The 14,251-nt window shown below is 34.7% G+C and overlaps 2 protein-coding genes across 2 annotated transcripts; one reads left to right on the top strand and one right to left on the bottom strand.

Annotated features, from left to right (window-relative positions):
• The first annotated feature begins 4,295 nt into the window (after positions 1 to 4,295).
• On the top strand, positions 4,296 to 5,866 carry LOC102623175 (F-box protein SKIP23-like). The gene has a single exon (XM_006480205.2). The coding sequence runs from the start codon at positions 4,507 to 4,509 to the stop codon at positions 5,788 to 5,790; it is 1,284 nt and encodes a 427-aa protein (XP_006480268.2). The 5' UTR covers positions 4,296 to 4,506; the 3' UTR covers positions 5,791 to 5,866.
• Positions 5,867 to 6,397: 531 nt separating this feature from the next.
• Positions 6,398 to 13,124, bottom strand: LOC102613284 (3-isopropylmalate dehydratase large subunit, chloroplastic). Its single transcript, XM_006480177.4, has 15 exons — positions 12,881 to 13,124; positions 12,606 to 12,743; positions 12,304 to 12,474; positions 11,440 to 11,592; positions 11,226 to 11,294; positions 11,017 to 11,133; positions 9,918 to 9,992; positions 9,692 to 9,769; positions 9,468 to 9,563; positions 9,188 to 9,237; positions 8,290 to 8,344; positions 8,002 to 8,133; positions 7,662 to 7,709; positions 7,412 to 7,570; positions 6,398 to 6,790 (listed from the first exon to the last, which is right to left on the bottom strand). Exons 1-15 carry the CDS (start codon positions 12,932 to 12,934, stop codon positions 6,650 to 6,652), a joined length of 1,536 nt encoding a protein of 511 aa, XP_006480240.2. The 5' UTR covers positions 12,935 to 13,124; the 3' UTR covers positions 6,398 to 6,649.
• Between the last annotated feature and the right edge of the window lie 1,127 nt (positions 13,125 to 14,251).

The following is a 14,251-nucleotide window of genomic DNA, read 5'->3' as shown; positions in this document are numbered from 1 at the left end:
CAAAGTTTGATTTTTCAACACAGTATACAGTAATCACCATCACGATTTTTCCTTCTCTATCTTTCAATTATCAAAGTTATCCTTCTGATCGAAGAAAATAAAGGAAAAACGAGAAACACACTTTGATTACCCAAAAAAAAAATAAAATGGCAACCCATTTAAATGTAGGAACCAAATCGACTAACAAGATCAATTTGGAATCCCCAAGAACCACTCTAAAGAACTTGATCTTTGATTGTAATCATTATTAGATAGAGCTTAAAAGAGAGTTGGCCCGATAATTGAAAATAATCACAAGATAAAAGCATAAAATAGAAAATAGATCACACACACTACACAAAGGTTTATAGTGGTTCGGCCATTTTCTTGCCTACATCCACTGTGAAAAGAGAATCAAGCTTTCACTAATTTCCAAGTTTACAAGATGAAGAGTATGTGTAACTGAATGATTATTCCCCAGTAACAGATCATAGAACCTTTTATATCTCAGCAGAATCATCTAGAAAGACCCCCAAGGGATCAACTCATGTTTTTGGGTTTCCCAGCTAAGCAAACCCAGTTGCATCCCACGTGAATAACCGATTAACGGCCTCTTGAACTGCTTTAGGACACTTGTCAAGTGTTCATATAATCTACTACTCGAAACGCAAATGTGGCTGCCGTTTAAATTAATGCAACACGTGATGTTCCACGTGTGTAGCTAATTAATCCAGCCAACAAAGCATTCTTGTCATACAGCTTCTCGGAACTACTATGACTGACATGTCGCCACTTTCTCACACAAGCATCTGACATGCTAGACCCTATTATCCAGATTTGAGCTTCACCTTTTCAACACTAAACAATCAAGCTGAAAGGTCTCTTTAACAAAAGATTTTGGCGAGAAACAAATAAAATTAGCAGAAACTGATAATGAAAAAACATAGGCCTCTAAGCCACAACTGAAGAAAATAAAAAGAGTAACATGTTGGACATGGCACCTTTGCTCTGTGCGGCTAAATAAAAAAAAAAAGCATAGATTTCAGTGTGTAAGTACGGACACTATTGAGGCTCGAACCTAGAGCCAAAATTATTGGGAGGCCACTTTTTACCACTAAAGTTTGACCATGGCCTACATATCCAAAAGAAATTAAATAAATAACACTTAGACAATTCAAATGAAAAATTAGTCATTTCTCACAAAAATGTTTCAATATATAAGCAGTCATGTATCACGCAAAAGTAGATTCTTTCTCCTCGAGATTCAAACAACATTCTCTTTTAGGTAGGGATGGCAATGGGCACCGCCCACAGCGGATTTGCCATTACCAAACCCAAACCCGCACAAAATTTAAATTACCAAACCCACCCGCAACTCGTAGCAGGTTTTAATTTTTTTAAGAAAACCCACCCGAAACGGGTTTTGACAATTACGAAACCCGCAATGGTACTCGATGGATTTTTTGCAGGTTTCCGCATTTAAAATCACAAATGTTTAATATATAAATTTATAATAATAACCTCAAATTCCAAATAACATACTCAATTTTATATTTAAACATTGTAAATGAAAAATTAAAATTTCAACATCAATCTAACACAAATTCTCAAATTTAAGTATAAATTACACAAATCCATTTAAAAAACACAAACTAGTATCTAAAAATAACAGTTACATTTCATATTATTATTATCATTTAAAACAAGCTCTAAGAGAAGATATTCATTTCATTCACCACCATAAGCACCCATCCAACATGATGCCTACAATAATAATTAAGATTAATATTTTTAAATACTAATTCGAAGAAAAAAATTATAATAATAAAATAATTCATGTATTAAGTTAAAGAAAAATAGTACATACAAAATTATAATAGGTATATAATAACCCATGAATTAAGTTGGGTGTAGGGCTCTGGCTCATTGTCACAAGCTCACGGCTAAAGAAGAAAAGAATGATTAAATGAAGACAAAGATGAGAGATGGTCAGATGGGTGTGCGGCTAAGTCAAAGGGGAAATGCCTTTAGTTTTCTTTAGGTCATGACTTTAGAATGAGAGATGGGCCACGTCCACACATACACAACTTTAGGCCTTTGGCTATTTGATAATTTGAATAATTACATTATTTTCTTTATATATTTTTTAGATTAAAATTAAATTAAAAATATTTAGAAAAAATATTGCAGGTCTGGTGGATATTCATACAGGTGTCCATCAGATATAAAGTTAATACCAAATCCACCCGCATCCATGCGTGGGTTTTAGTTTATAATATTAAACTCACCCGCAATGCGTAAAATTACCCGCAGCGGGCGGGTTTTGGCGGACGGGTTTGGGCGAGTTTGCGGGTACAATTGCCATCCCTACTCTTAGGTCCTTTCTTATGGAGACGATGGGGAAACGTTTTCCCAAAATAGAAAGTTAAATTACACTCGAATACCTAAAACTTTCCATGAGGGTCCCAGTAAATTAAATAAAATTAAGCACTTTTTTTTAATTGAAGACTACCAAAAATGGTTTTGGTTCTTGAGCCCTTCCTGATGTTTTCATTTATTTTTATTAATCTATAGGTAAGGGGTCTGGCGTAACCCCTCACTTTTTGGTGCCTAGTAAATTAAATATGTTTATTTATTATTTTTTGAAAAAATAGTAAGTAATTAGAAGAATAAATTTGCATATATAAAGAATCGTGTAATTTTTTTTTTTTGAAGTGATTGTTTTTCATTCAGTAAAGAAGACACAAAAACAAAAAAAATTGATCACTTCTATTTTGTTGTCTTAATTAAAAGAAATTCTACCAGTTTCATATAATGTGTTGTAGCTTTGACAAGTGGGCGTTAAAAAATAGAGAAGAGAAAAATTATTTTATCCAAAAGTCTAAGTGAGGGGAACAAAAAACTCCACTGATATGCGTTATTAAAACAATAAGAAAATACTAGGGTTTAATGAGCCGAGATCTACACCTCTATTGTTAAATTGACGGTCGAAGCGTAGTATCTTAAGATTGGCCTCAACCAAATAGTAATTTAAACCATCCTTTTGAAAAAGAAATACCTCTTGAAGGAGCTCTGAATTCCCCTTCAATCTTTTTTCTCTAGATTTTATAGAGTTTGGTTGGTTGAAAAAAAAGAAAGAAAAAGAAAAAGAGTACAGGGAGTTCTAACTTCACCTTCAATTTTTCTCGAGATTTTATGGTGTTTGTTTGGTGAAAAAAAGGTACAGGGAGTTGAAAGAAATATCAGAACACAAAAAAGAGATTCTTCATTCACTAATGTGATCTGATTACAAATTAATGGAGATGAGTGGTTGTGTGTTATAATACTACTATTAGTTACTTGTTTTTCAGAATTATTTGGAATTTTATTGCATTGTCATGTTTCTGAAATATTGACATTTTTGATTCCCGAAATATAGAGAACTTGATTACTTGATAAATATTTCCCAAGTTTCCAAAAAGGCGTATTACTTTATATAATAACAGCAATTGAACAGAATCTATACGATTACAGCCTCTCTTTGTTCAATTACACACTTACTTCTTGCTTTTACTTGAGGGTCATTTCCAGCTATTCTAAATCATCAGCAAACCGCAATACTCGAGGCTCTAATCTGTTGCCTCTCTTATTATATTACAATCAAGGAAACCAAACTGTTTAAGTTTCTACAACCATGGCAATAGGCCGGCTCTAAAGAGCTAAGCTCGAAAATCTACAAAATAAAGGCGAGAGCTACTCCGCTGTTCTTAGTTTTACCGTAAATAAGTTAAAGTTTACGATTAATTATTGCCTTTATGTCCATAATGAGAACGTGTTAAGAAACCTATTCAATCAAAATTTCACTCCTACATCTCCCCTGTTTGTTATGTAATTCTAGAATGTTTATCTGTAGTAAGTAGCATTGTTCAAAATTGATAAGTGGAATGAATAATTATATTATCTTAAAAACTGGAGGTAACAAGACCATAAATTACGTAGCAGGACCGAAGCAAATTGCAAAATTCATTATATATTTATTTGGAAAGGATTAGAACGTGTATCACAAGTACAAGAACATTTATCTATTGGAAACCTGAATATTTTTTGTTCCCAGTATCCCGAAATAGAAGAAAATGTTTCTTGCTTCTTAAGGTAATCACATAATTGTTACGTTAACTCCTAGGGCAAAAAGCGTCCGCTGCACGCCAATAACTCCGAGCAATTTGACCCATATGCACTTACCAAAACCAAAAACCAGTCAATTGCATATCCCTGTCGTAAAAGGAAATGTATACTAACAAAATCCTTCACCGTTTCTAATTTTAAAGCCTCTTAATTATTTAATTTCCATTTCCTTACCCAAAAGGGCATTGTGAATTCCTAATCCAAGTTAGTTTCTAAAACCACTTTGGAAGCCTCTTTCCTTTATGAACAAGGTAACATGCTTCAACTGATCTATAAAACATACTAGTCACCCATTTTCTCGTTTCACTATTCTATTCATCACTCTAGAAAAGAAACTCTCTATACACGGCAAACACTCTAGTTATGGCTTGCTTCAAGAGAAAAAGATGCAACTTTACATCATCGAAGTGGGCAGAGATTCCGAGTGAAATTCTGGATTCAATCTTTGAGCACTTGTCTTTCCCGGATGTTCTTGTCTCCGAATCCGTTTGTTCGCACTGGTTTCAGACAGCAAAATCTTTCATAAGCTTCAAGTCTCAGAATCAGCCTCCTCAGGCTCCGTCGCTGAAGCTTTTTCCTCAAGAGGACGGAACGGATGGTAACGGTGCTTCGGAGATTGTGCCTGAGGAGTTTACTGAGAATTGTTGCATTGGTTCTTCGCACAGTTGGCTGATTTTCTTGGATGAAAGAGCTTTTCCTTTGCTCTTTAACCCTTCTCTGCGGATTCGTCATGCACAGCTTCCTTGCATTGGTCCTCTTCTTGGTGTACTCGACATTGAGAAATCTCAAGAAAACGGATACTACATCACTTATGATTATCAGAAGAACCCAATTCGTTACATGAATAATTTGCGTGAAAGTCTCATCCACAAAGCAATTCTTTCATCCGACCCGTGTCTCAACATCAACAACTTTGGAGCAGTGGTCATTTGTGGCCATGAAAAGAAGATTGCTTACTGCCAGAATGGAGATAATTCTTGGACTGATCTTGATGGCAAGCATCAGCCTTATGAAGACATCATATGCAGCAGAAATCAGCTTTATGCAATTGGCAGCAACGCTTCAGTCGAATGTTGGGGTTTTGATGGATTGAATAAGCCAATTAAAACAATGGAGGTTGAGGTGAGTTTTCCAGAGAAATCAGGGCAGTTTTGGGGAGAATTCGGAGATCTTTATAATGCTAGATTGTACTTGGTGCAGTCAACAAAGGGAGATATTATGCTTGCAGTGAGATTTGTAGGAGAGCTAGTAAATGCAGATGATGAGCCTGTTCATGAGCATGATTTGTTGACTGAAGAAGACACGCACCCTTTGGTTTGTCCATACAAAACTCTAGTCTTTCATGTCTATAAGCTGGATTTGGGTCAGAAGAGTTGGGTGGAGGTAGGTTCTTTGGGCGACGAATCGCTGTTTTTGGGTGCAAATCAATCCACATCAGTCTCAATATCTTCATCTTCTACTATATACAAACAGAATTCGATTTACTTTACAGATGATTATTGGGATCGAATGGATGAAGATTATTTGTACGGCGGGCACGACATGGGAGTTTTTAGCTTGGAGAACAGAAATGTTGAGTCATTTTTACGTACTCATCAGCTCAAGATTCTGCCACCACCTTGTTGGGTGAATCCTAGCCCGTGGTAGATGATGAGTTGAGTTTCAGTTACTGAATTATGATGTATAGCTACTAGTGATGTTAATCTCTGTATACGTTAGTGAAAATTATATAATACGGTTTTCAAATCGTACTTGTTTCATATAGTTGTTTTTGGCATCCACTTTGCAATAATAAAAACTTTTCGTTCTCAAGTCAGTATTTTTAGTTCGTGAAGTTGGCATCAAGAACCAAAATGGACTTATGTTTGCACGTGCATGCTCCCCTCGACTCCGAAAACCTATTACAGGCAATTTGCTGACTCCAAAAAACTTGTGCAGGCAATTTGCTGCCAAATAGTATAAGTTTTAAATGATTTGCTCATATTATATTGTCATGTCCTATTTGCTCATATTATTGTCAATCATTATAATGTCGCTTGGTTAGTATCCAACTTGCGATCCCGCAGATTGCTTAATAATTACCATCTAGACTTTGTTCACAAATAGTAATAATCGATCCTCACCCAAAACTCTTTACGGAAATTACCATACACATTTTAGCTTAGCATTACACTTAGTACACAGAGCACCAAAAAATTTCACCACACAAATAATAATAATAATTAATAAATAAATAATAAAAAATACTGCAATCTACTTTTTAAATTTTTTCTCTTATAAATTTTATGCTATTTATTGTACTAATTATTGTACATACCTCATTATTCCTATTTTATTAGTACAAAATTAACAGTCACAATGTGTCATAACATACAAAATATGCTTGAAGAAGCAAGGGAAAACAGTTCTTCAGATCTAAGTCACATCCACATAGCCCTTGTCCCTCGGCAAGAAGAATATGATATCACATAGTGTACATACGTGATCGATTCAGTATTTGATCAGTCTACTCCAAGAACTCCCTTGGATCAGTGACATAACCAGTCAAAGCAGATGCTGCAGCTGTGTATGGAGAAGCAAGATATATTTGGCCTTCCTTGTGTCCCATCCGTCCAGGGAAGTTCCTATTTGTCGTGGAGACACAGACCTGCAATGATAAACAGCCTTCAAAGAGTTATTCAAAGATTTTAGTAATGATGTTAACAATAACTGGGATAAATCAACCACATTGATCATGAAGATGGTATATCTGAACTCATTAAAACCAATTCTCCTTCCAAATTATGTGTTAGATTTACTTATGCTGCATCCTATGCATCGACAAAACCTTGGTTGTGTTGAGATAAAGAGGATAGGTTGAAATGTTGCACAATAGAAGTATGAGAAAGCAGCCTATGGAACACTGCAGTTGTAAGTCAAAATAGGTTGATTACTCGGCTGAAAAAGCACTTTACAAATTAGATGGACTTCTTTCTTGTTTTCCCTTTCATTTTTGGTTATTGTCGTCATTCTATGTGTATGTGCACGAACATGTGAAAGGAAAAGTTAAACATCCTCACGATGATTTCTTCATTTCTACAATGTATATTTCTCTATACCCCATTTGATACGTCATTTAAAACTTACATGGCAGCAACAGCACTGTAGTACTCAATGCTCACATTAAGACCAACATACCCAATATAATATCAAAGAGTGAATTGAGAGGATATATATATTCAATTATGAAACTCTATGCATTTGAAGATCAATAAGGGGAAAAACTTGCCATAGGTTCATTCATGCGTGCATAAGTGTCTTTAGGGCCACCCAAACAAGCACCGCAACTAGGACTCGCAGGTGTGTCGCAACCAGCTTCTTCAAATATCTGAGAGCAAGTCTTGCCACCAGATCCTGGTACTGGAAGAGTGTATACGTCCATCCATACCTGTCAATTTCACCCAAAATAATATGACATTTTAAACTACAAACAGCAACTCTAATGAAATTTAAGTGCAAAATAGGGCAGCATAACAAACCTTTTGGGTAGCAGGGACAAGAAATGTTGGAACTTTGACCTTTTTGCCCTGAAGACAAACAATTTAATTTTAAAGGTTAAAGGTTGCATGTGAAAGAATAATCCAAACACAAAACCATTGTTATAAAATAACGAATAAATTTGGTCTCTCCCAGGAACTCGAGGCGGAGGACAAATTTTCATATTTTCTTAATAAACAAATAAGGTCATGAAAACCAGTCAGTGACAACAATGTGATAAAGGTGTTTATTGTCTTCCATTTCATTCAAGCTAGGATGCAGCAGGTTTTTGTATGACTCAATGGGTTGTCTAAAAAAAGCGATAATGGATATAGCTCGTACTGAAGCTAAGAAGACTTTCGCTGCAGCAAGAAAGTCTTCTGTTTTTCCACCAGTGCAAGATCCAATGTATACTCTGTCAATTTTTACATCTTTGCACTCTCTTGCTAAAGCCCGATTGTCAGGAGAATGAGGCTGCATAAGTAGATAGACAACATTACTCATGGCAATCAAAAGATAACAAACAACCAAGAACTGAGATTCACTAAAGGAAATTCGAAATTCGAAAAAAATAAAAATAAAAGAACAGAGTGAGAAATATTCACTTAAGAACTACATAAAATCACACACCTTTGCCACCAGTGGCTCCAGCTTCGAGATATCAAATCTGTATTCGGACAGGAAACTACGAGCCAACAAAAGGAAATACAATCAAGTACGGTGAATTCTAATAGCATGAAGAGGTTGGATATAATCACAGAAGATAAAAAGAGAACATAAAATATGAAAATTTCCTCATCATGAATTAAACATATAAGTCGTCTGAACAGAACACAACTAAAATTACAAAATTACACAGTTTAATTACAGACTCATAATCTAAAACAAGTTTCCAAGAAGAAATTAGAAATTAGACAACTCCTAAGTGAGCACAGTCTAGAGATGAGAATATAAGTAGTACACCTTTTGTTTCAGAAAGGGGTAAAAAAGAAAATGTAGAATGGCGTAATCACAGAAAACTAAGTCAACAACTATGGATCCAAATAATTTTGTTGGCACAAGTTCCACTTTTGTCTACTTAATTTCTTCCTAGTAAGATTTCAGCAAGTGATTTCAGAACACTAACTACCATTCAAAGGCATTGACATAATATAATTTTCTCGCAAGAGAAAGGATTTTTAATTGGTGTTAAGTATTGATCCAGTATCTCGCTCCCAACCCTCTCAAATACGGAAGGGTTTTGGTCACCATATGAAGTTGGATAATACACTTTTAAATCTCTTCATGTTGAATATTATTTTATCTGTTCATTTAGCAGTGAAAATTACAGAGTGATTGAGCAGAAAAAAGAAAACCAGTAAGAATGTCTACTACATACAACTACAGCAAATTTCCATATCAATTCCAATTTGTGTGCTTGTGAAATTTCAGAGAAATCTGAAAATAGCAGATCTTGATGAGAATCACGAATGCAACTCTAATATATTAAGAAATGGTCTTTAATAACCATTCAATCACAAAAGACTACCTTGCTTTCTCATCACTATAAACTGGTTCATAGGGCAACGATGTCTTATCCTGCATAAAACGAAAGATAATACTATAACTCCATGCTAACAAAAGAAAACTCTTGATAAGTGTAGGTAGGGAAGAAATGGAAAACAAAAGAAAAGAAATTCCAATAAATACTTTATAAGACTAGGTGAAGAAGAAACAGAAAACAAAATAAAACATTTTCCACAAAGAATAAGCAATTGTCCAAGCAGTGAAATATGAACAAAATGCATACAATTACCTGTTACACTTACCTCAAGATATTTAAATGTTGTACCATCAGCAGGGACTACACCGTTCTTTCCCCCAGCTTCGACAACCATGTTGCATAATGTCATGCGTTCTTCCATCTTTATAGTGCAAGTACCCACAAAATGATGAAATTCACAACTATTTAAGCATAAAATAAAAAGGAGAAGTTCGTAATTCAGAAAAACCTAATATCCTTGGAACCAGTGATCAACTGAAATTTACTTACACTTAAACGTTCAACAGTTGTGCCAACAAACTCCATAGATTTATATGTTGCACCAGCCACAGATATTTCACCAATTATCTGCAACATAACAATAATTTACAACACAACAAAAGGGAAGCACTTATCATTCTATATTAACTTATAAATTCAAATCCACATCCTTTCAGGGTGTGTATGACTCAATTGACAAGGGGAAAAAAATTCCTGAAGAGCCAAGGAAACTTACTTGTAAAATCAAATCCTTCGCAAGCAAATAATCAGGCATTTCACCATCCAATACAAATCTCAGAGTTGGGGGCACCTGCAACATATATAGAGTCAAGGTATTACAAATAACCAAAGAAACCAAGTACACGAAAGAAAAAAAAATCGTAGAGATATTTAAGTTTGTTATGGTGCTAGTTCAGTTCTTTGGAAACAAAGAGAGAATATGTATCACACTAGAAAATTATGTTAACCTTTTGAACTTAAACCAGATAAGATTGGAAAATGTATCACTACAATTGTTATATGGCATACAGCGACAAATAATCAGTCATCTAAGGGACTTTTAAGCTACTCTTGAGGACCAAAAGCAAGGGAGTCTAAGACACAGATCCATTGAATCATATGAAGCAACTACCAATTCTTATTATCTTCACCTTCAAAGTTCTAAAATGCTTAAAAATTCAAGCAAAAAACAACGATAACATTCAAGAAGTAAATCTGCTTATGCATTTAATCAAAACAGCAATACATCCTGCTGATTGATTACACTAAAACAATCGGGGTTGGTTGTAAAACTGCATTCTGATATTAAGGAGGTCAACTCATTACTAGCACCCTTCTTTACACTATGGTACAAATAACTTATTATCCATGGTGAGATTGGAAAAGAGTACTATGTTCTAATGCCATACTACGAACAGCTCAATCATGCCTGAAACTACAATGTTTTGGACAGGAAGAGGCATCAAAGGGAGGAGAGATTCCCACTCCAAGTGACCAAGTACATAGTCCATGCCATGGACCAAAGTAATAATAAGAATAAGAATAATAATAAACAAAGAAAACAGAAGTAAAATAAGATAAAGCACAATGAATTATTAAGATATGTTACACCTGCTCTAAGTGCCTTAGACATTTATCATCATTGTGACTACACAAACTGCACTTAGCACATAAGTTATCAGGAACGGAAATAAAAAGGACAATCATATATATAAACTTTTTAAGATGCTAGAGTTCTGGAAAAGATGTTATTAATAAATATTTACTCAAAATTTATTTCTGGATTTTCAAAGATTATTAGTTTTACTTTCGCAGAAAAGATAACATGAACAAACCTTGAGCAAGACTTTCCCTGTGCCCAATATAAAACCTGCATCAGTGTTGCCAATGCCAGTGGCAAATTGGCCAAATGCTCCAGCAGTACATGTGTGGGAGTCTGTACCTAGCAAGACCTGAAAGCAGTTGTAAAGGTATAATGAAGTTATGAGAAACAGCATAAAATTAATAACATAAACAGTGCAAGGTCTTAGTAACAAAATTGCACCTCTCCAGGCCTGCAATGGCCTTCTTGGGCAAGTGCAATATGACATACGCCTTTATAATCCGGGTTAGCCTGCAAAGTCACGAAGTAAACTTTTCATTCATCCAAACAGTAATAGAATACAAGCTCTTCAAGAAAATTGGGGGGTGGGGGGGGGGGGGGGGGGGGGGGGCGGTGCGGAAGGGAAGCTCAAGTGAAAAGAATGAAATAGTCATACCTTAAAGTTACCAAGATCTTTAATATCATAAAAGTACTTGATATTCTGCTCCATGCAGAAATCCCTCAGGATATCCACATTACGATTTGCACGTTCATCACTTGTGAATATATAATGATCAGGTATAATGACAATCTTTTCACGGTCCCAAACCTTCAAAAGTAAAAGATTAATGTTGACATAGCATATGGCAGAAAGTAAAAACATACTCATGTACAAAAAAGATATATGGTAATACTGAAATAAATAAATTTTTCAACTCAGGCTTAATCGGAAGACAATAATAAAGAAAAATGGGAGCTCATAGAAAACTACACTATTTTGCAAAGCAAAAAATAATAATGAAGCATCAATGGCATAGCTCAATTAATATGGTTTTCAGACATCACACAGGAACAAAATTGGATCTCCCACATAATTCAGAAGGAAAATCTTGAAGAGCCACCTCGGGATAGACACGTCTCTCCCTACACATTCTAGGTAATCTAGCCATTGTTATCTCATTTCACTAACTATTAACTCATACAAACATTATGCAAGACAATAAGAAGCAAATGCTTAACCGAAACAAAAACCATACCCTAACCCCATTTAGCATTTAGCATGTCAAATTAAACATTAGCAATGGCAACAAAATTTCAGTTAAGCATACAGCAAATAAAACAAATAAACCAAGCTGATAAAGCAATTAACCTACAATTATCTGCACTAACAAGCATTAACGAATTTACACAAATAGATAACTTGGACATCACAAACGATCCTAAATAATTTCATTTCCTCAGTGCTCTGGTTTCAGTTGTGCAATCTAATTACTAAAACATACAGATATCGGCTTGAGCTATGAAAACGTCGATACCGTACCTTAGCATTTTCACCAAACTCTTTTTTAAAGATACCAAAGGAGCCGGGGCCACAAACATCGTGGGTCATCAAGATATCAACATTAACCCACACATTGTCTCCCGGGCTCAACTGGGGTTTCTCTGAAGCCCTGGCAAATATCTTCTCCGTCAACGTCATCGCATTTTTTACCTAAAAATTCCAACAAAAAAAGCAAAGACATCAAGTCAACTCCTTGAAACCACATAATAATCAAAATTATCAGAATTATGGAGCAAATCAATCAAAATAATCAAATTAAGATCAAAAGATGGAAACTTAACCGAGCCAGTGGTGGCAGGCCGGCGTTCTGATTGCTGAGGTGCCATGACCGACACAATTTTCTTGGAGACTGCCAATTTCTTGCATTTGTTGACTGAAAATTGTGATGTCGACGAAAAACAAAAGCTACCCAAATCCTTCTGTAATAACACCAAAAAGAGAATTAAATAAAAATTTAAAAAAAAATGATGAGTTGTAATAGAGCAAAAAATATATATTTGGAAACATGGGTTAGCAAAAGATGAGTGAAATGAGTAAAAGCCATTTGATTTTTGACCTTGTTGTTGATGAAAGAAGATGTTGGAGCTGGGGAAATGACAGAGGAAGCCATGTTTATTTGCTACAAGAGGCCTGTTTTTTTTTGGTTTGGTTTGTTCTGTAGGGATTAAGATTTAAGAGTGTCTAAATTTAGTTTGTTTCCTAAGAAAGTGGCGGCGGCGGCTGAGAGAAAGTTTGATCACAAACAATATAAAAAATCACGCTACTCTGAGAGAGAGAGAGAGAGAGAGAGGAGGAAACTCGTGGCAGCAACACGGACGTATTGATGGGCACGCTGTTATTTTACCCCCTCAATTTCTCCCATTAACCCCCCCAACTTTTCATAAATCCCGTCTTTTTTTTTATAAAATATCTTAAATAAATAACAAAAATATAATTAAACAAAAAAAATGAAAACAGTTCTAAAAATTTCACCATCACCATCACGGCCTCTAGCTTGATTAAAAAAAAAAATTTAATAACACACAATTGCAAGATATTGTATAAATTTAATTACTTTTGAGTGAAATAGAATTGTATCAAAGAAAAAATACTATACTTAGTAACTATATTATTGAGTAGAGTTCGGTGGATAAAGAAAGTTTGTTGAAGATCAAATTGAGTCCACAATTTTCATGATAAAATACATGCTAGATTAAAGCAAAAATATACAATATGTAATAAATTAATTAAAGTGTAGACGATTAACCTTAGCCACCTTCCACCGCTTAAGGTAGTTACAGTGATGGTGAAAGATGGTCAGGTTTTATAGTTATTTTTTCAATTATAATTTTATTTCTAAATAACAATTATCCTGAAAACAAATTTGAGTAATTAAAAAGTAAAGGTTGATTAATAAAATTTAAGGGGTCAAATATAATTACTCTATGCGAAATTGGAAGATTGATTATGGAAAACTCAAATTCAAAATTATAAAAGTTTTATTTAGTCTCCATATTTAATCTCGTTACATTTCTATTGAAAGATTGGCCTAAAAACCTACTGAAGTGTTTTTCCTTGTTTAGTGAAGCGCAAAGCCATTCTTACCAAATCTAATTTAGCATCAATGGACATTAAGAAAAAGCAACGTCCATCGAAACACATTGTAATATTTCACATCACTTAAGTATAAGAGAAGTTTAATACTATCAAAAATGTGACCCACATTTTAATTGGTAAGAGACGTTTTAAGATGTATAGGTGTCTTGAAAACAAATTCAAGAGAACTTACTCAAAGTGAATAATTCTTTATTAGTTGGAGAAAATTCGATAATTTCATGCTAACCTGAGAAAGAGGAGTTTTAATCTTTAGAGGAGAGCGCCATAACAATTTGTCCCCCATGTTGTCTCCCCTTCCAAAATATATGTGAAAAGTGAATCTTCTTCGTAG

This window comes from Citrus sinensis, chromosome 1, assembly GCF_022201045.2.
Source record: "Citrus sinensis cultivar Valencia sweet orange chromosome 1, DVS_A1.0, whole genome shotgun sequence".
Classification (NCBI taxonomy): Eukaryota; Viridiplantae; Streptophyta; class Magnoliopsida; order Sapindales; family Rutaceae; genus Citrus; species Citrus sinensis.
This window is presented reverse-complemented; position numbering and strand designations above follow the sequence as displayed.